Source organism: Rhipicephalus microplus, chromosome 5 (genome assembly GCF_043290135.1).
Source record: "Rhipicephalus microplus isolate Deutch F79 chromosome 5, USDA_Rmic, whole genome shotgun sequence".
Taxonomy (NCBI): domain Eukaryota; kingdom Metazoa; phylum Arthropoda; class Arachnida; order Ixodida; family Ixodidae; genus Rhipicephalus; species Rhipicephalus microplus.
In genome coordinates, this window is record NC_134704.1 from 197,835,078 (window position 1) to 197,856,660 (window position 21,583).

General features: G+C 45.3%; 1 protein-coding gene across 3 annotated transcripts in view; it reads right to left on the reverse strand.

Annotated features, from left to right (window-relative positions):
• PolE2 (DNA polymerase epsilon subunit 2) overlaps positions 1 to 20,798 on the reverse strand; it is a 340,119-nt gene extending 319,321 nt beyond the window's left edge. For 2 of the 3 annotated variants that reach the window (XR_012895549.1, XM_037424388.2), the window contains exons 1-2: positions 20,581 to 20,798; positions 13,417 to 13,647 (exon numbers count right to left, since the gene is read on the reverse strand). Coding sequence is in view for 2 of the 3 variants with exons in the window: in XM_037424388.2 (XP_037280285.1) it covers positions 13,417 to 13,647; positions 20,581 to 20,645 (296 nt within the window). In the remaining variant the exon portion in view is untranslated. The remainder of the gene's footprint in view (positions 1 to 13,416; positions 13,648 to 20,580) is intronic. The other variant, XM_037424387.2, reaches the window with a different exon arrangement.
• Between the last annotated feature and the right edge of the window lie 785 nt (positions 20,799 to 21,583).

Genomic DNA, 21,583 nt, shown 5'->3' on the forward strand with positions numbered 1-21,583 from the left:
GAAAATGTTGTAGGCCCGTGTGCTCAGATTTGGATGCACGTTAAAGAACCCCACGTGGTCGAAATTTCCGGAGCCCTCCACTACGGCATCTCTCATAATCATATCATGGTTTTGGGACGTTCAACCCCACAAATCAATCAATCACACATTTTCATCGGCCCACTTTGAAAGCTTGTTCAAGCCCAACTGAACTTGCCATTCAGACATTGAAAGGCTGCATGCCTTAAAGCCGATTTGTTGATTGATTGATATGTGGGGTTTAACGTCCCAAAACCACTATATGATTATGAGAGACGCCGTAGTGGAGGGCTCCGGAAATTTAGACCACCTGGGGTTCTTTAACGTGCACCCAAATCTGAGCACACGGGCCTACAACATTTCCGCCTCCATCGAAAATGCAGCCGCCGCAGCCGGGATTCGAACCCGCGCCCTGCGGGTCAGCAGCCGAGTACCTTAGCCACTAGACCACCGCGGCGGGGCTTAAAGCCGATTTGTACGTCATCTACATACGTAGAATAAAACACATTTCGTGGGATGAATATGCTCAAAGAATTCATTTTGATTATAAAAATTGCACAACACAATACACCTCCTTGCGACACTCCTGTCTCTTGCACAAATGTTTGTGACAGAGCAGTGCCCACTCTAACACGGAATGCCCGATTAGACAAATAATTTTCAATTATACAGAACATTCTGCCGTACTAAAATTATTATTCCAACAGACCATCTGGCATTACAACAGGATCTTGACCAAATCACATTCTGGTGCTGTAAGTGGCAGATGGCGGTAAACACTCCGAAATGTAAACTAATTACATTCAGCCGACAGTAGTCAAATTCGACTTACACATATTCCCTCAACAATAAACCTATATTAGCAACAGACCACTACAAGTAACTTGGCATTAACTTCACTTCGAATCTATCCTGGTCAATGCACATTGAAAAATTACTGCCACAGCATCGCGCACACTCGGATACCTGAAACGTAATCTTCATATGTAAACACATGAACACGTAATCCATAACACGTCAGCTAGCATATCAAACATTTGTCCGTCCACAACTCGAATAGGCATCATCCATCTGGTCACCTCACTAAGCCTATCTCATCGACTCACTAGAATCTGTGCTAAACCGCGCTGCACGTTTCATTGCTCTAGACTACAATCACTATTCCAGTGTGACTAACATGAAGGCTACGTTATCACTACCATCCCTGGAATTGCACAGGAAGACAGCTACTCTATGTTTATTCCATAAAGTCATCTACAGCACGCACGTAAATACATTGCCACTAACAAAGCCCCATCGCACATCTCGCAGGCTTCATAATGAGCATAGTTTTGCTCGTCATTTCGGCCGCACCCAAGCATCTAACGCATCCGCGCTAGCACGCGCCATAGTTCAATGAAATAACCTTCCTGATGATGTGGTACGCATTCGTGATCACGTGGCGTTTAGGAATAAAATACTAACTATATATGACTGTGTTTCGTAAGCAAGTATTTTATATTCGTGTTCATTCATTGTACATTGACATCTCGAACCGTTCAAAAATGTATAACGCATATTAGTGTCATATTACTACAGTGTATGTTATCGAACATTTTAGGAATTGTATAATATGTCGCTTTTGAATTCTTTTCGTTTGTTTTGCGTTCTTTTCAAATAACTATTGTATAGTCCCCCTCACATAATGCTCCTACTTGGAGCCTGTGAGGTATTCGTAAATAAAATAAAAAAAATACACACCTAAGTGTGAGAGGTGTCTGAGTATGCCGAAGTGCCATGTAGTATCGCAGGTTTTCTCCATGTCGAGGAACACAGAAAGAAAAATTGGTTATGGACGTAAGCCTCCCAGATTCATGCCTCGATACAGATAAGGTGGTCCGTGGTGGATTTTCCTTCTCTAAACCTGCACTGGCGTGGATCAAGTAGACTGTGTTTCAAGAAAGTGCATCAGTCTTCTATTTATCATCTTTTTCAAGACCTTGCACAGACAACTGGTAAGGGTAATAGACCTGTAATTGGAGGCTAAGGATGGGTCCTTGCCCTGTTTTACAATCGGGACACTTATGGCTTTTTTTCAGGCAGTGGGGATCTCACCGAAAAACCAAACAGTGTTATACAGAGAAAGGAAGGCACATTGAGTTTCAGAAGGAAGGTGTTTTAGTATTTGGTAAACAACTCTGTTAAAACCTGAGCAAGGTTTCCCTTGAGTCTGGCGCAACTCTGTTAAAACCTGGAGCGGATTTATTGCAGCAACTTAGCGATGCCACTAGCTCTGCTAAATGAAAGGGTTCATTCTATGCCTCATTTTTCGTAGACTTCCACTCTAGTTTCCGTTTCTCTATTTTTGTTTTGTATCGTTGGAAGATTTTAGAATAGTGCGATGAGCTCGACACTTGTTCTAAATAGGCACCTAGGAAGTTCGCCCGCTCTTCCAAGCAGTCACTTTGTGTGTTTACTAGAGGGAGTGAATGTGGTTCTTTTCCTGTTACCCTACTAACCATGTTCCAGACTTTGCCCCATGTGTATGCGAATTGATTCCTGATAAAAACTTTCGCAAAAATTTTTTCCTGGCCTGCCGGCGCATTCTTCTGTCTTCAGACTTTATTTTCTTAAAGCTCTTGAGATTCTCCACCGTCGGAGACTTCCAAAGCAGCCTCTATGCTTTGTTTTGCTGTTGCGCTAGTTTCGACACTCGTAGTTCCACCATGGCAAACGTCGTTTTTCAGAGTGTCCATTGGTTTGTGAGATGCATTTTGTTGCAGCACTATGCAGCATTTTGTTGCAGTAGTTGACTGAACTACTGCCGCGTTGGGGGCAGACGCTACAGCCGATGGCTCACTATGCGTAGGCTGAAGCAGTGACAAGGGCTGGTGCGACGCTGCCCCCTGACACGCCGCGTCAGCATATGATGTTGGACCATAGAATGGCGAGACCGTTCTTCTTGCTTCTTTAAATGATATGTTTTCCTTCCCCTTCAACGTGATGATGTCTTTTTTTTTTTTTCTTCCAGAATAAACAGGACCCTGAGTATGAGGCATGATTTCCATCACAGTTAAGGCAGTGTGCCGGTTCTTTGCAGGTAATGAAGGTGTGGCCCAAAACTCCACATTGTGCACAAGTTTGCCGGCCACGACAGCTTTGCGAGCCGTGGCCATATCTCTGACATTGGAAGCATCGTCGGGGGTTAGGTATGAATGGTCGAACACTGAGCTTTGTGTACCCAGTTGTAAGCATTTCGGGAAGGATGATGGAGCCAAAGGTAATGATTATATGTTTTGTTCGAGTTTCTTTGCCATCTCGCTTCATCTTAATTTTCTGGACATTGATTACATTCTCTTCTTTCCAGCCGTCAAGAAGTTCGGCATCTGTCAAGTCAACTAGGTCACCCTTCGACACAACTCCTCGGACAGTGTTCATCGAACGATGTGCTGAAACAGTGATAACGACATCGCCAAAAGTCTTCAGACTGGACAGTTTTTCATATTGTTCCTTGTCTCGAACTTCAATGAAGAGGTCTCCTGGCCATTTTGGTGACTTTGTAGTCTGTTTCAACTGTGTCTATTAGGCCCCTTGAAACCAGAAACAGGGAAAATTTTCTGACAGGATTTGCTGGTGTGTCACTGTGGATAACGTGAAAAGTTGTTTTTATTTGTTAGAATAGTTGAAGGCTTGCTTCGGTGCACACCCTCTTCAGGGAGCGATCAATAGAGAGTTGGAAGTTTTTGGCCACAAAATATGGAGTGTGTTCAGTGGTGGTGGCAGCCACCCACCCAATGAGGGCACGCTGCAAGACACGAAGAAATCGCTTGCATACATAGTTGTACACCACTATAACCTGATGTGACGCATCCCGAGGTGGGTTGAACACTTAAGGTTAACTCTTGCCGCCAGGAAGAACCGGAAGTAAACAGTAGAAAGAAGTAGACAGGACAGACAAAAAGTGAGAGATAAAGATGAAGATGTAGGGAGAGAGATAGGAAAAGGCGACTGCCGATTTCCCCTTTGTGGGTCAGCCCAGGGGTGCCGTCTACGTGAAGATGGGGCCACAGGTGGTTGCCTCTGCCGAGGGACCTTAAAGGCCCAATCATCCGGCGTCGGCTCAACCACCAGGATTCCCTTTTCCCCGGACACGGCAAAGCTACACACAGCTGAGCTTGGGAGGGAGTCAAAAACCCTCCTGTTAACTCGGATCTGTAGTATCGCTACACCAAACACCTGCTTACGTAGACGCCCCTGCAGGGCAAGTGTTTTCTTAATCACCACGGTGGTATAGGGGGTTATGGAGCTCGAATGCTGACCTGCAGGCCACGGGATCAGATCCCGGCTGCGACAGCCGCATCACCCATGGGGAGAGAATATTTCAGGCTCGTGTACTTTGATTTAAACCTCAGGTATAGTTGAAATTTCTGAAGCCGTCCACTGCATCACTCATAATCATACCACTGTTCCGCAATATTAAACCCTAACATTTATTATTATTAAGCATTTATTAGCATGCTGCTAAATATAACCACCTGGCTTTTCATTGTATATCGTCTTTAATCAAAATTCCACCGCCTAGGGTGTGAATCGCATCATTTCAGAACAAGTAAGATACCACAGCAAGAGACAAGCTTGACCTTTTGCGTGCCGGCTAACTACCTGACGGGGCACTGGAAGACCAGCGGCGAGATGAATTGCTTCGCAGAAAAACGAAAGCGCACAGCAAGCGCAGGGGCAAAAGGTAGCAGACGAAACCCGACGAGTGCCGCGTTTGCACTTTTATGCGCGTGTGCCATGTTTACAAATCTTGCCACCAGTTCGCGCCACGCGGGCCGTGGCACCACATTTGCATGTGTTCCCCGTAACAGTGGACCCTACTGTACATAGTCAAACCAAAACTGACTGTTGCCCAGTCTAAATCCGTTTCGAGCCCTAGCTGCTAGTACTGAACTAATATGGTGTCTCAAAAATGGAGCGTGCGCTTACAGTTCATCGCATCGCCCCGTCAACTCAGTGCCCTTTGCCATGTTGACGCTTAGTCAAGTCCTCCGTCGATGTTGACCGTGAGTTCCTACAGTCGTCTTTTTCCGCCGAAGGAGCCACTCGACCTCATTTCCAGTTGGTTCCGCTCTTGGTCGTCTTCTCTGGCTCCGTTAAGCTGAGCCTAACCTGTCAATGGCATCGTGACTGTGGTGCGAGCCACACCCATTCTGGTTCGAAGAGGAAGAGCTGTAGGCCCACCAGGAGCTGCTGTGAAAGGGTGTAGCAAGTCCAGGCAGCCTTACTCGAGTCTTCCGAGATCGACGACCGCTCCTCGGGCCCCTTCACCAATCAGAACCGGACGGTACTAGTGGTTCTGCCGCGGTAGTGAGGCTGACCTTCCTCATCTTAGCAGTTCAAAGCCCCGATGCACAATGACACCTCATCCTTCACGATGTTTTATTACGGGTTGTGTGCCGCGAGCATCTCTGTCCAATCTCCTACGTGAATGTGGTGCGTATGCGCACCATCGGGGTCTCGCTCACCGACGCCGCATTTCAGCACCCGGCGCATGCCTCGCGCCGTTTTACTCATGACACATTGCCTGTTTTATGGAGGTGCTCAGTGATGCTGCGTAAGGTGACAACACTGCCGAGTTCGTTATAAACCAAGTCCAAAGTTTCTCGATGATGATATGTGGTGTTTATTGACACAAGGGCCATGTGATGGCCAAAGAGCGCCAGTACATGATACAAAAGATGTGAGCAATGGGTGTGATGACTGGCTGAATAAAGGCCTATAATTCGTCGCGCAAACGTTGGGTAGAACATAAAAGTATTAAAATCATGAGAGTGACATGAAATATGTGCAGTGAAGATGAGCGGCTGACGGTTCCTATAATAATTAAATAGAGCGATGATACAGCACGAATGTCCCTCAATGGCCTTGTCTCCAAGGGCCGCGAGACAGGTGCTTTGTAATATATCTCCTGCAGCAGTGACTTCTCTTCGGACATCATGCTACAGATTACCAGGGTAGTCGACGTTAAAAGTATCAGCATCTTTTAAAAATGCAAATGACAACTGATGATTAAAAAGTAGATTTATTGATGAACATCAATGGATGAAGTGGTATATGCTCTCGGTAAGGTGATGGAAAGTGCTTTTTTCTAAATGTGTGCAATTCGTTGCATTGGATTAAAATGTGGAGAACGTAGAGTGGTTCACCAGACCTGAACGTGTTGGTATATATGTGGACGGATCCAGCTAGCTGATCCGCCGTCACGTTACCTTGGATCCCGCGATGTCCTGGCACCCAGCAAACTACGATGTGTTGTTTGAGGGTGTACACTGTGCATAACAGAGAGTAGAGACGACAGGATTTTCGTACTTTTTCTGAGTTTTCAGAGCTTTTACCACACTTAAGGAATCAGTCTAAATTACTGCTTTTTGTATTTTTGATTGTTTAATGTGTTTAATTGCTGCAATTATCGCATACGCTTCTGCTGTGAACAGGCTTGTATTAGGGTGCACAACACCGGCATTCGCAAAAGATGGACCGATCGCTGCGTATGACACACAGGAGTGAGACTTTGAGGCATCTGTAAAGAATTCCGGACAATTAAATTTGTTTTGAAGTTCTAGAAAATATGTGTGGATATGTGCAATAGGCACAAGTTTCGCGACTTGCACAAAGGACACATCACATTTTATGAGCCGCCGCTGCCACAGCGGAAGGTGTGCAGCAGGACACATTAAAGGCCCGTTCGATTCGCCTGCACGACATGAATCAGTTCACAAGGTGCTGCACCTTGCCAATTGTTTCAGCGGTTCAGCATTGACGACCTCTGAACCCTGCCATTCGTTTTAAAGGTGCAGAAGAGGTGCAGCACTGGTTTACGATTTTCCTGCACTCCGACGCAGACGGTGCCAGCTTGGTGCAGCCGCGTGTGCAGCTGAACAGACGATGCATTGCTTAGGGGTAGGCGCGGTATCTATTTCTACTAACCCAGTGTGTTTTGCCAAGGTGTTCGCGCCTCATAAACTGTCCGCATGTGCGGTTAGTTGAGCAGTGTAAATTAAGTGAACAGAAATAAGGCCTGCATCTTGTCGGCACATAGGCATTCATTTCGGGTGTTGCACTGTGCCTGCACCACTGAATTCGCGCTGCACAGTTTTTGAACTTCATCTCCACAGCCGTGAACTGGTTCCGATTGGTGCAAGTGAATCGAACGGGCCTGATATGTTGTTCAAGCAGTGGAACACCCATTTCCCCCTCATAAAGCGAGTAGCGAGTCCCTCACATAAAGCGAGTAGGGCTTTCACAACGAACGACGGTTTTCAAATAGGGCAGAGCTGGACAAATCAGTGATTGTGGATTACGAGGGGTGTTCCTTGTCTGCGATCGTTTTGAGATAATATATAAAAGACATGTAACATCTCTGCAAATGGAGCCACCACTCATTTGATTCAACATAGAGGCTTTCTACGGGGCTAGTGCGAAAAGCACCCGTAGAGAGTCGAATGCCCAAATGGTGAATAAGATCAAGCATTTGCAAAGTGTTTCGTGTAGGAGACTGATAGACGATCACACCATAATCTAGACGTGCTCGTATGAGGCTTTTGTAAAGATTCATCAGACATTTTCTGTCACTTCCCCACGTTGTGTGTGACAACACCTTTAGAATATTAATGGTTTTTAAACACTTGTTTTTGAGACTTTTGATGTGGAGTGCAAATGGTAATTTATCTCTAAAATTATACCTAAAGTATCTGTTCAGATTTCACTGGTAGCTGCTGACCGTGCATGTCCATCACCGGACCTGGATGGAGACATGTCTTTATTGAGAATAGAACGCATGTGCTCTTCTGTGAATTAAAGGTGAACCCATTCTCATCAGCCCACTTTGTTACCTCATTCAAGCCAAGTTGGACTTCTCGCTCGCATATTGCAAGGTTGCATGATTTAAAACCTATTTGCACATCGTCAACATATGTGCAATATAAAACATATTGCATGGAATGTAGGAGTGTAGGCCTATCATTTTTATAATAAAAAAATGCCGCCATATCCACGAAGTGAATGATGATTAGTGGGCGAAGCTCCGGAGGTAAACCTGGTAAACCATGAATCCTCCGTACATTTTGCCCACTCGATTTTATTGCAACGCTCCCCCTAGCGTACGTCGCCGCACTATATCGAACGATGACACGCGCCATATGTGGCATCATTCCTATTTTATAACACCTCGCATCTTTCATAATCAACTACACGTACCGCCGTCTAGTTTATAACATCTTGCATCTTTTGGACGGACGGACGGACGGACGGACGGATGGATGGATGGATGGATGGATGGACGGATATGGCTGTACCCTTTAGATCGGGAGGTGGCTAGCGTAATACTTAGAACTGAACGAGAGGTGGCTACATACAGGGGACGCACAGCCCACGCCTTAAGGAGCTTCGCTCCTAAAAGTGTGCAACTTAGCACACCACCTTGCGGTACTCCAGTCTTCTGGACAAATGTTTTAGACAACACATTCCCCACTCAGACACGAAAACTGTGGTTGGACAAATGACTTTGGATTTTGGTCAGCATACTCATACGCCTTTTCTATATCGAGAAATACCGAAAGGAAGAATTGTTTATGTACGAGAGCGACGCGGATTTGCGCCTTAATGCGTAATAGGTGGTCAGTGGCTGATCTACCTTCGTGAAATCCACACTGGTATTAATCCAGTAGGTTGTCTGTTTCCAGGAAATATATTAGTCTATGGTTAATTATCTTTTTGGACAAGCTTACAGAGGCAACTTGTTAATATGATCGCCCTGTAACTCCCTACAGAGGACGGATCCTTCCCATGTTTCAATATTAAAATGACAATAGCCTCTTTCCAAGAAGTAGGGACCTCACCGGAGAACCAAATGATGTTGTACAGAGAAAGTAAGGTTTTTAGTGTTTCGAGACGAACATTTTTTAACATTTCATAGACCGGGTGGTCGGAGCCTGGGGTGGAATTACTACAGTTATTTAGCGATGTCTGTAACTCAGCCAAGCTAAATGGTTGGTTGTATGGCTCATTCGTTGTACATTTGCATTCTAGTTCCTGCTTGTCTATTCTCGTTTTGTACAGCTGGAAAGCTTGAGAGTAGAGCAATGAGCTGGAGATGAGCTCAAAATAAGCGCCTAGAGAGTTTGCCTGGTCTTCCAAACTGAAAGTTTCCTTCAGTGCTTACAAGAGGCACCGAATGCACTTGTCTTCCAATCACCTTACTAGCCCTGTTCCAGACTTTACCCTCTTGAGTATATGAGGTAATGCCAGATAGAAATTTTTGCTAAGATTCTCTTCTTGCCTATCTGCGTGTCCTTCTTCCTTGGGACTTTATGTTTTTAAATTTTGTAAGAGTCTCTGCTGTCGGAGAGTTACGAAGCAACTTGCATGCTTTATTTTGCTTATTGCGAGCTTTATTTTGCTTATTGCACTCGTTCCACCATGGGACACATGGTTTGCTGGGCAGTCCAGATGTCTGAAGGATGCATTGAATTGCAGCTTCAGTCAAAAAGGCTGTAAAGTACTCCACAGCTTCTTTTACGCCTAAACATATGTCAGTCCTACTTAAACTAGTAATCTTATGAAACTGATCCCTATCAGCTTTTTCTATCAGCCATTTAGGAACCAGTGGAGGACATTTGTTTAATACTGATGCACTCAATACAACAAGAAAGTGGTCATTTGCCAATAGATTTTTTATGACTTTCCATTGGAGTAGAGATAAAAATTATGGAGATGCAACGCTAAGGTCTATCAGCGAGTATGTATTGTTAGCGAGGTTGTAATGTATTGGCTCTTTGCTATTCAACAGACAGGCACCTGATGTAAAGAAGAACTGCTCAATGAGACGACCTCGTGCATCACAGTGACAGTGGCCCAATAAAATGCTGTGCGCATTTAGGTCCTTTAGGACCAAATCAGGTTATGGTAGCTCATCTATTAAAGACTGGAATTCATGTTTTTCAATACGGTGTTGAGGGGGTATGTATAGAGAGCAGATGGTGACGAGTTTATTCAATAGAACTGCTCGCACAGCTACTGGCTCTAGGAATGTTAGTAGCGGTACATGAGTACATGCTACTCCTCAATTAACTATTATGGCTACACCACCAGATGACGCTACAGCATCATCTTTGTCCTATCAGAAGATGACATAGTGATGCAAAAAATTTATATTCTTGGATTTTAGGCATATTTCTTGTATACACAGCACTTTTTGAGAATGTTTCTGTAAGAATTCTTGGACATCGTCGAGGTTTCGAAACAGTCCTCTGATGCTTCATTGTATAATTTGTCTCCATACTGGAAGTAAAGAAGTGCTGTGTGTACGAAATGGGGGTGGCCGGTGTCTCAAAACGAAAAGTGACTCATTTTACACAGCCTTTGGGAGGCCCTGTAATTACTGTTTTGTCTTTTTTTAAAGCGGTCGAGGGGACCTCGCCGCTTCTTTGGCGCAGTCTGCTCCGGTGCCCTGAAGGTGTCCATCGCCTCAGTAAAGGCGCCAGACAGGACTGTTCTTATGGCGAATTCCACTGGTAGATCCGGCGCGGCCGCCGAAATCTTGGAGCGAGCACTCGGATTGTGCCAAGCCAGATCTGCGAGTGGAACACGTGAATGCCCCGCCTGAGGTCGTGTTGGAAGTTGTTCACACATACGTCACTAAACCAGTCTTGAAAACTTCCTCGACATAGCCAATTATCTTCGATCGAGACTTCGGCTATGCACACGATGGGAAAGCACGTGCGGCTCGTCCTTGCTGCTGCTACTAGTGTTCTCGCTGTCGCTCAAAGTGAGAAGCAAACCAGCAGCAGCACGTCCAACAGCATCAAAAAATGTCATTTTAGAAATGTAAACCCGTGCAGAAGGCACCGCCTTGAAAAAGAAAAAAAACGCTCAAGGCAGCTGCAGGCAACGGCGCCGCTGGACTGTGCTGGAAATGACAACAACACATTCTCGGAATCCGTCTTTGTAAGACGGAGCACACGGAACACGTCGTCCTGGAGTGAGTTGCTCCTAATCTGCCAGTGGAACAAGCGAACTTGCTTCGAATCTACTAGTGGAACGTAGATTCTCGGCCGCGAAGCAAGAAAACTTGCTCCCGCTCGACGAGTGGAATTCACCATTAGTGTAGACTTCGTCGCTATGGACGGAGCCTTCAACCCCACCGGGACGGAGGTCGGCGGGACCTCTTTAGTTAGTGTGGTGCCCTGGCTGTTGCCAGGGTTCCCAGGGGCCTTTGGTGGGGCCGTGTTCAGGGAGGGCGGGGCAGCTGAGGCTGCTCCCACCGTGGGGGCTTGTGGTGTTTTCCTCGGCACGCTAGGCGTGGTCAAAGACATTGCCGAAAACCATAGTGGTGCTTACTCGCCTCGCACCACTTCAGCGTACGATGTGTTCCCTGCATAATGCGGAGAAAAGCGCTGCCATGCTTCACGGAAACTTATGTTCAGTTTGAATTTTGTGGTTATTATTTCTTCTTCCCTTTTCCAGGCCACGCATGACTTGAAATATGCGGAATGATCACCCTCACAGTTTGTGCAGTGGACTTCTGAATTACAATCATAGTCAGCAGAATGGCTTTTTTTGCCGCATTTCAGGAAGGTAAGCTGCCCTCGACCGTTCTGCGAGCCATGGCCAAACCGCTGGCACTTGAAGCAGCGCTACGGGTTTCGGATGTATGGTCTCACTGGCAGTTTGAGATAACCTGTTACTATTTCTGTGGGGAGTATGGCGGATCCAAAGTAAAGTATGAGGTGTTTCGTGGGAGTTTCTTTGTTGTCTCTTCGTATCTTTATGCGTTGCACATCCATGACATTCTCGTCCTTCCAGCCTATCAAAAGTTCTTCGCCAGATCTCCTTTCATCGTGTTCAAAGTACGATGTGGTGTGATGATTATGGGCTAATCACCGAATGCTTTTAGGTTATGCAGTCTCTGGTATTGTAAGTGGTCTTTTAGTTCTATCAGGGAATCTCCACTGGCAGTCCTGGTCCCTTTGTACCAGGCACGTAGTGTTTCAATAAGGCACTTTGGCACTAGGAAGGGCAAAATATTTCTGGCCTTCTTTACTTTGCTTTCCCCGTGAATTATGTGATATTTTGAAAAGTTTTTTTTTGTCAGGAGCAATTCAAAAATGACATCAGTGCGCCAACTCTTCGAAAGGCGATCAGTTTGGCGAGGGCTAGAAGATCCCATAAAAATGTGTAATTTGTTCGGCAGACATGCCAGCCAACCAACCACCTTCCAGCCCAACAAGGGGACGCTGTGAGACTCGAAGGAAACACGAACGCCAGCTGTACATGCCCACTATAACCAAATATAAGATAACCTTGTATGTCGTAACCAAACTAGGTTGGTTACGCCACACAAAGTTATCCCTTGCCGCCAGGAAGAAAGTAAAGTAAGTAGAAGAGGGGAGAGGACAGGAAAGAAGAAAAGTGAGAGAAAGGCAAAGATCTCAAAGGAGAAGGAGACAGGAAAAGGCGACTGCCGATTTCCCCTCAATGGGTCGGGCTGGGGGTGCTGTCTACGTGAAGCCGGGGCCGAAGGGGTGTGTTGCCTCTGCCAGGGGGCCTTAAGGGTCCAATGACCCGGCATCAGCTCAACCGCCAGGATCCCCTTTTGAACATGACACAAAAGAACGCGCAACTTGTCCAAGCAACCACTTCAAATAAAACTAATATTTTCTATATTTAGGTCGAAGCATCGCCGACGTACATTCGGTGGATGACTACCAATATAGTCAACACTAATGCAAATTTATTGTAAACATTTAAACACTAACAAACGCATAGCAGCAGCGCTGTCGAGCCGCAATCAGTCACAATAATTCCAGCACTCTCGCTTTCAGTCTCCCCAGACGGTCCCCTACTGGTGGCACTGCGGTGGCAGCACAGAGAACTATGCACACGGTGTAGTATCCGCTCCACACAGCAGGCCGCAAGCGTGTGTTTTTCATTGACCAGTCATGGCACATGCTGCATGTGTGGCCGCAAACCGCTTTCGCATGACACCGTAATCATGACACCGCTTTTGCATGACACCGTAAACAAAAAAAAAAAAAAACAAGAGAAATTGTTGAAGCAGAGAGGATTTATAGATTAAGGCTGAACCGTGTCAGCACTCCCTCTCTCAGGCTTTGTCAAAAAGAATTGGCTTGCATGAGAATGTAAAAGTTTCGCGCATGGCAGTTGTGGGCTTCTTGATTGTTTTGCTTGTTTTTCACATTTCAAGAGTATGTGTGTTCGCACTTAGAAATAAGTCTTGTTGGAAGCAAGCGTCCCTGCTCTTGTCCTGTGTCAAACATTTTTCATCTCTCATCATCTGTGTAATACTCCCCTTTAAGGGCAAGAGCAAATAAAATTACTGAAAAGTCATGCATATACCAGTAAGTGAGCGGTGCAAGGGCGAAGGCGTCTGCCACCAGAAGACGGACATCGGTGCCATCGCTGTCGGACCGTTCAAATTCGCGGATGCAGCCGAGAATATCATCTTTGGTGAGGAAAGGCCCGTCGATCCGTTGCACCTGAAGCAAGTCTAGCAGGCGTTTCAACCACAGATCCTGGCGATCTTCATCCAGCGGTGTCAAGGCTTCCAGAAGGAACTTGCTAGCCTCACTGAAACCACGTTGAGACACAAGGTGCAAGTGTTAGTTCACCTTGCAAAATTTATTTTGTAGTGTCCGGACCACAAGTTGGCAAAAAAATGTACTCAGACACATTAAAACTTTTTTCAACTTAGGTCACCTGGACTCACACTCGCGGTTCAATCTGAATATGAGCGAGTCCAAGCGCGTCGACTAGTGAGCGAGATTGCTAACATATGGTCTGGGCACATGATACATTGGGTCTAACAAACAACCCCATTAGGTGATGAATGAACACCAAGCAAGAGATCACGAGTGCAGTCGCATACTAAGAGCTTGGGTTCTTTTTTGCAGTCTAGATGTCATTTAATATTGCATATAAAAGCTAAAATACCACTGTATGAATCAACTTTTGAATCAACAATACTAAATGTTCTTAAGATGCCGAAATCATGAGCTGATTTGAGTACATTCTAATGGGGTATTACCCCATTAGGTCCTGTATTGTGGGCTTTCTGTATCCCATGACATTTTTTTTTTTAGTAGTTTTATTCCACCCAGATAAAAGGATCAAACCTTGAGGCTCAGCAGTGCTATACCACAACTCTGCTACCATAATCTTAAAATTCATTATATTGCAGTAATTGTGATCCTGGAGTTCTCAACAGATGTCTTCAGAATGCTGCGTGATTCACAGGTGAAATCACTGAGCTGCATTCTTTGTTGCACCTGATTAGATTTGTGGGGTTTGACGTCCCAAAACCACCATATGATTATGAGAGACGCCGTAGTGGAGGGCTCTGGAAATTTTGACCACCTGGGGTTCTTTAACGTGCACCCAAATCTGAGTACACGGGCCTACAACATTTCCACCTCCATTGGAATCTTTGTTGCACCTGCTACATGTTGGTCTCAGGCACTGCAAATGCTGAGAACCTGGATCAGAACTGCTGGATCAACCTGGATCAAAATGCTGAGCACCTGGATCAGAACTTTTGTAGCCATAGAAGAAGCTGAGAGCTAGTACAAAGGAGGCATGTGCTCACTACTTTCATCTGGCAGGGACAAGTCAGCGTGACTTAGCTAATGACCCTAACAGTTCATAAATATAACCAAATTATTATATATTTTGCCGACATGCTCCTTAGCGCTTTTCTAGTTTCACAAGTCAACCTTTAAATTATGTTGACACGCCTGGGTGCACTTAAAGAGAGCAGAAATATTAATTTTTGTTGGGGCTTCACATGCTGAAATTACGGTATGATTATGTGTGATACCACGGGGGTGAACTCTGAAGTAACTTCAATCAGTTGTGGTTATTCTAACATGCACCTAGGTGAACGGGTGTTCTTTTGATTTCCCTGCATCAAAATACAGCCACCATTGCTGTAATGGAAATCATACACAGGGATGAGACGGCTGAACCTAAATTGGGAGCAGTTTTTCGAGCATCCCAATTCCAATTTTGGAGCAGACCCTTGCTTCAGAGCAGTTAGCGGCATTTAATATGTGGACCTGGGGGCTTGAAAATAAAAATTTTTAGCAACGTGGGGGCACCAAAGCATATTTTAATTGGCTAAAAATACACATAACACTGAAACAAATTTTGAAAGAAGTTTTTGAACAGATACAGAGTGCTTAACGCTGTTAAGCACTCTTTATTATGTTATACCAACACGCCCAATCCTACCGTCTGTTTTTGAACAGATTATCGCCAGCTATGAACTGCACTACCTTTACACATACCAGGTGACCTATCTAGCCCTCAGAACAAAGATGTGAAATAAAATTAAAAAAGGGTTTTGTTGAAAACTAGGTTCCCCGGAAACATTTAAAAAGAAGAACGCATCACACTCAAAAAGAAATTCGAAAATTGGGATTGCACAAGAACTGTAGTTACATAACAGTGGACCTTCGCTTAAAGAAAAGCCTGACATGATAGCGTTAATTGTACTACAAACTTTTTACAGAAAACAAAAGCGCACTGCACAGCCGTTCACGACCACCTCATGCGGGACCACCTTCAAGAGTATAGCGCAGGAGCCAAGAAATGTCACCACACAGACTATATCGTGAAGTGCGGCATTAAGTGATAAGCAAATGATAATAATAACGCCTCTCCACACGAGCAACAATGCATTATTAATAAGGCTTACTCTGGCGTGTTCTGTTTTCTTTTATATCATAGGTCATCTTGGCCGTCAAGGTAGAACTTCCGATAATTCGTCAACTTGGGATGGCCGCCCGTGCCGCGACTCGTATAAAGGCCTGACCCCACGAACCTGTTGCAGCAAGTCAGCACATGGCTTTTTGATGGGGCGCCGCGCCCTCTCTCTGTCAAGAGAGGGGGCGCGTGGCTACACAAAGCTGCGGTCGGCTCTCTCTCCACAAGAAAAGGGTGTGACGTCGCGTCAGAGCCATGCACTGACGGGCTGCAATGTGAACCTGTGGTCAGGCCTTAAAGCATTCGCACCGTGCAGCACAGGTGAAAAATCCGCGTTCACGGAAAAAAACCACCGAACGTACAGAGGCTAGCTTTATTTCAGAAAAAGAAAACGAAGTACGCCAGTCACACTGCGGAGTGGCTAAAAACCGAAACACCAATCAAACATACAGCTAAGCTAATAAACGTAAACCGGGAATGAGCTGCATGCATTCTGTCGCTCACGGAACCCATTTTGAGAACCCATGTGCACGTGCCAGAGCATCCAGGAGACGTGTTGCATGCAGGGAACTGAGTCCCTCACTCACAGCAAACGCGCAAGCGTAGGCGACTGCACACAGCAGCATCCACATGAAAATCGCAGCTAGTGGAGGAGCGCGCTTTTGCAAACAAGAGATTATTAACACTTGGCCTCTTAATATAATGACTTTAGTTTGAAACGGGTGGAAATAAGTAGAATGTCAGTAGCATGTATTGAGTCAGCTACCCAGTTATTAAATGATGCAGTAGAGCTGTTTGTTGCATATGGTACTGAGCTTCACAAAGTGTATACAATTTTTTCCGAGCAAACCCGAGAGTAAACCCCGCTATGCTTGCTAGTGGTTTTCGCTAGGCGGTGGTGGTACCAGAACACACGGCGTAGCAAGCAGAAACAGCACGCTCGATGCACGGCAGCGAATTCGTGCGGATTCATGCATATTTACAACAGGTCAAAGGAGATTACGGTGGCATCATGAGAGCCTTCACCACCAGAAATGTGCAAAGTAAAACATGCTTGGGCGCGTCTTATTAGTCAACTTGGCCTTTTATCCTTGCTGAAGCTGAGGTTAGCATCAAAATTCTAGCTTTCGACGCTGTTTTGGAGCAGTTCTGCGCAATTTTCGCTATTTCTTGCTTTTGGAGTAGCTTGGTAAAATAAAACAGAAATGTATAAATGCACAATATGCGCGGCTGTCTCCCCCCTGCATACCCCCTTTCTTGAACTCAGTAGGGTGATAATTTGCCTGCCATGCTACCACCACCTGTTTTGAGAGTTTGGCATGCCCACAGTTATTTGGGGAAGACTAAAGCGTTTCAAACTCCGCTTCAAGTTCAAAGCTCACAAGAGCTGCTATGATTGCACAAATGTTGCGGATAACTGAAAAAGTTCATTAACAATGTCCTAGCGAGTCATTAGCACAATTTTTTTTCACCCAGTGCATATCTATGATTCTTGACATTTCTCGGTGTTTCATGAGGCAACATCATTTTACAGAAAATGTCTGCAACCCGTCCCTTCAGTACAGCTCTATTTTATTATTTAACCCATCGAAAACCTTAAGAGTAAAAGTGACTTAAGAAGTTTATTTTTATGTCCACTGCTCGCTGAAGGTGGCCCTCGAATGATTTCGAATTGACGCATCACTCGGCTGAATCCCCCGCTACTCAGCTGTCTTTCCCATCTCTTGGTATCCACTGTCAGTGTCACTGACCATCAGTCTAATGCATTTCAGTTCTTTCTGTTTAAACGATGATCAGCTGGGCCCCTGTATTCTGTGATCTCCTCTGCTTTCTTTAATCTCCTAAAAGGCCCCTTACCAGCTCTGACCATTTTGAGCTAACGAACGCAATGCATACACTGGGCGTTCACAATCACGTTTGCCAAAATATAGAATACTACACACTGTAGAAATAGGTCAAACTTCAAGCTGAACGCCACTTGCCCTTCATTTTACGAGCATGCACACAGAGAATGACGTGACCGGGAACGGCCCTACTTGCAATGTTTCGACGTCGCTCCTCTACGTAGACATCTCTGCTCCCATGTCCCCCGCACATGACACTGCGGTTATTATTTAACACAACATGTGTATTTGTTGCTTGAATAAACTAATGAAATTTGAGAGAAATATAGAGATACACAAACGAAACATCTGCACTTTTTTCTTTTTTTTTTACTGTGAGTCACTGCATGATGCGAGACTAATCTTCCTTTTTTTTGCATGCACTTGCTTCTCATGGTTTGCCCAACAAGGAGACACCAGTCCAGAAAACTAAAGTAATAAGTTCTGGCATGTTAGAGCACGCGTGAAACTTATTTATTAGAAAGGCTACAAAGCGCATATAGATGGGGACGAAGGAAGAACACGCAAGGCATTGTGCCTTGGATACTTGGTTCTGTGGCAGGGCAAACTTACATGAACCTAACAAGCCAAGCACCAAGAGTACGAAAACAGCATTCACTTTTTTTTTTTTTTTGTGCACTGTCTCAGGCTTGTCAACATTAAAGAATTATGTCTCCTTTTTCATAGGGTCACAAAAGGAGCACTCAAACAATTTCCTTTGAGATGAACAATTTCACAAGCGTTCATCACTTCATATGTGAGCTTATCCTATTTTCTTTTTTGGTTACCAAGCACTGCCCCACAAGCAGAACTTCTGCTGTGCATTGACAAGTGGCCTGACACCACTGTCTTCCCAACTAGATTCTTGTGTTCTCAGAGCCACATGTTTACTTGTGAAGCAGCGCACGGAGACAAGGCACAAAAGGAACGAAAATAGAGTCCCTCGCAACAACTTTAGTCCCATATATTATTTCCCGCAAGTCAAGGGCAGCGACACTTACTTCACAAACCGCTCTCTGTGTTATTTCGTACTTTCTTTGTGAAATCAATGTTAACAAGTGAACAAAGTTTTCACAGTTAGTTAAGAGGCAAAAAAATATAACTTCAACTCCAGCGCATGTATGGTCCTACAACAAACTTTTTTTCCTTCTTATCGGCTGGCCACCACACTTTTTAGCAGGACACAAGCACATGGTGGCAAGTCTGAGCAAGGAAACTTAAACGCAGGACTTCAGTAGAGTCAAACAATACGCCACTCTTCACAAGCTTGGTGTGACTGGAGGGGCCCAGGAGCAACGGTTTCCTGGCCCTTCGTTCGTAAAATTGGCAAATATGTCCTACAGTGATATTAAACCTGAGGTCAAGGAAATTTAGAGATGTGGAGACCAGTAGTTTGTGCATCAACTGTAGTGGCTGAATGCCGTCATTAAATAGAACCAAGACACATGAATCAGACATATGAAAGTTCTCGGCACCAATTTTCAAAACAATGAGGAAGCCATTTACCTACCTAAACGCATGTCTCATATTCAACCCTCCAAAATTTTCTCTCAAAATACGATGGTAGAAGGCTAGATAAAAATCACATCAAAGATGCATGACCCGATGCAAATCCCGTTACTCTTAATGAAGGTACTACCCTGCCATGTTATGAAAATAGTTGCCAAATAAAAATTTGAAAGCTCTAAAAAAGCTCCTTCATACTGGCTACATTGTGGAAGCCCACTACACTATGGTCACTGATTTACTCCATCCCACAAAATCAGCTAATGAATTGAATTCATTATGCAATTAACAACCACGCTGTAGTGAGCTGCCGGCATGACTGATGCGGCTTTTTTATAGCCTTCAAATGACATGACATTGTAAACATACTCAACAATACTACTTTTATTAAATGTTGAGCCTTTAAAACTCCAGTCAAACTAGTCTCTTGGTCAATGCTTGAACATTTCAGTAGCTAAGAGAGAGACTGATCATTGAAATTGATGTTATATCACCACGGCACAGGAGATTTTCGCTGCACAGCATTTTAAGTAATCGTAGCATGTCTATAGGCACCCACCAGTGGAAGCTGCGTTTCTCACACTACCCCGTCTCAAAGTCGCTGATATTAGCCGCTAGGGGCACGTAGGAAATGGACGCGTGCACGCACCCCCGTGTTGCCCGGCCACAATCCGCCCACTCATGCAGGACGTGAGACGCACACATTGCGTTCCATTTTGACCAACCGCGTCTCAATGTTGCATCTTTCATCTGCTTGGCTTTGAGTTCTGGCGCAGCAGTCAGATTGGATAACTCGAGTGCATGGTGCCTAAAGTTTGTAACGAGAAAGGAAGGGGGGAGCTCGATCTTGCCACAGTTGTGTATCGAACAACAGATCTAGAGTAAAACGTGTGTACTCCACTTGGGGAGATTCTCAGGACAGTCGGTTTGTTTTATTACATTCTTTTTGAGGCATCCAGCCCTTTCGCGTGTAAGAGACGTCAAATGTTGCCATGCAGGGGGAAAGAGAAACATAAACGCCGCAACAAATTTTTACGATTGACACACGCTGAGCAAAAAAAAAATTGTATTTTAGTCAAAAGAGAACCCTGTATTCCCCCATACACTCACCTAACAAAGGAGAAAGTGTTATTGCTAGTTCGAAAAAAACATTTCTGGTGCAACTCTACCACTCTCGCGTCGTTTTGCGCACAACCTGGCAAACCCTTGGCACTATGCTGTCTATGGAGGTCAAAATTTCTCAGCGGGGTTAGCTTTGAAATTATGAATGCATACCTCGCAGCAACTCCAGCGAAAAGTCTGAAAGCGTAAACAACCGCTGGGTGCAACAACCCGATTGTCACGCAGCAACATGCACCACAGGCCTCGTGTGAATGGGTTGCACATATGAAAAACTGCATGCGATACTGACCTGCGAAGCGTGAATCCTCTTATTTGGAAGCTTTTGATGATCTTGCTGCGCACTTTCCCCGACATGTTAAGTTCTCAAAGATAATATCATGCGCATAAACGCACGCTTCGCAAGCTGACAGCGCACGTAAATGCTGCGTTGCACGCTTTTTTCTGATTCACCTTCCCGCGTTTTTCTGCACTTCATGTCGCCACAGAACACCTAATGTCGCCGCCAGGAGGCGGCAGAGCGGAACAACTAAGGACACGGACTTCCTTCCTCCGTGCCTAAGGAGGTTTACAAAAAGTCCGTTCGATTCGCCTGCACCACGTGAACCAGTTCACGAGGTGCTGCACCTTGCCATTCGTTTCAGCGGTGCAGCATTGACGACCGCTGAACCCTGCCATTCGTTTCGAAAGGTGCAGGGTGGGTGCAGCACCGGTTCATGATTTTCCTGCACCTCCTTCGCTGACGGTGCCGGCTTGGTGCAGGCGCGCGTGCAGCTGAGCAGACGACGCATCACTTAGACGTAGGTGGCTTAGGCGCCGTACCCGCCTCTACAAATGCGGTGTGTTTTGCCAAGATGTTTCCGCCTCATAAACTGTCCGCATGTTCGATTTGCCATCGGTCAGTGTTTGCTGAACGGTGTAAATTAAGCAAAAAGAAATAAGGCCTGCACCTTGTCGGCACATCGTCATTCGTTTCGGGTGTCGTGCTGTGCCTGCACCGCTGAACTCACGCTGCACAATTTCTGAACTTCGCGTGCACAGCCGTGAATTGGTTCCGACCGGTGCAGGTGAATCGAACGGACCTAAAAAAAAATGCTGGAGTGGAAGCACCCGCAATGCTTTGCCAGCAGTGAAGCCAGCTTTTGCTATAGTGGCTAGAATAGATAAGTGTGATTATAGTGTACTAAAATATTATAGTGTGATGAACACGCCGGCTAGAGTAAGCTGCGTAACCATAGAGTTTCTCACAATACTTACTAGAGGGAACTCTAGCGCTAGTGTCTAAGGGAGCTGCA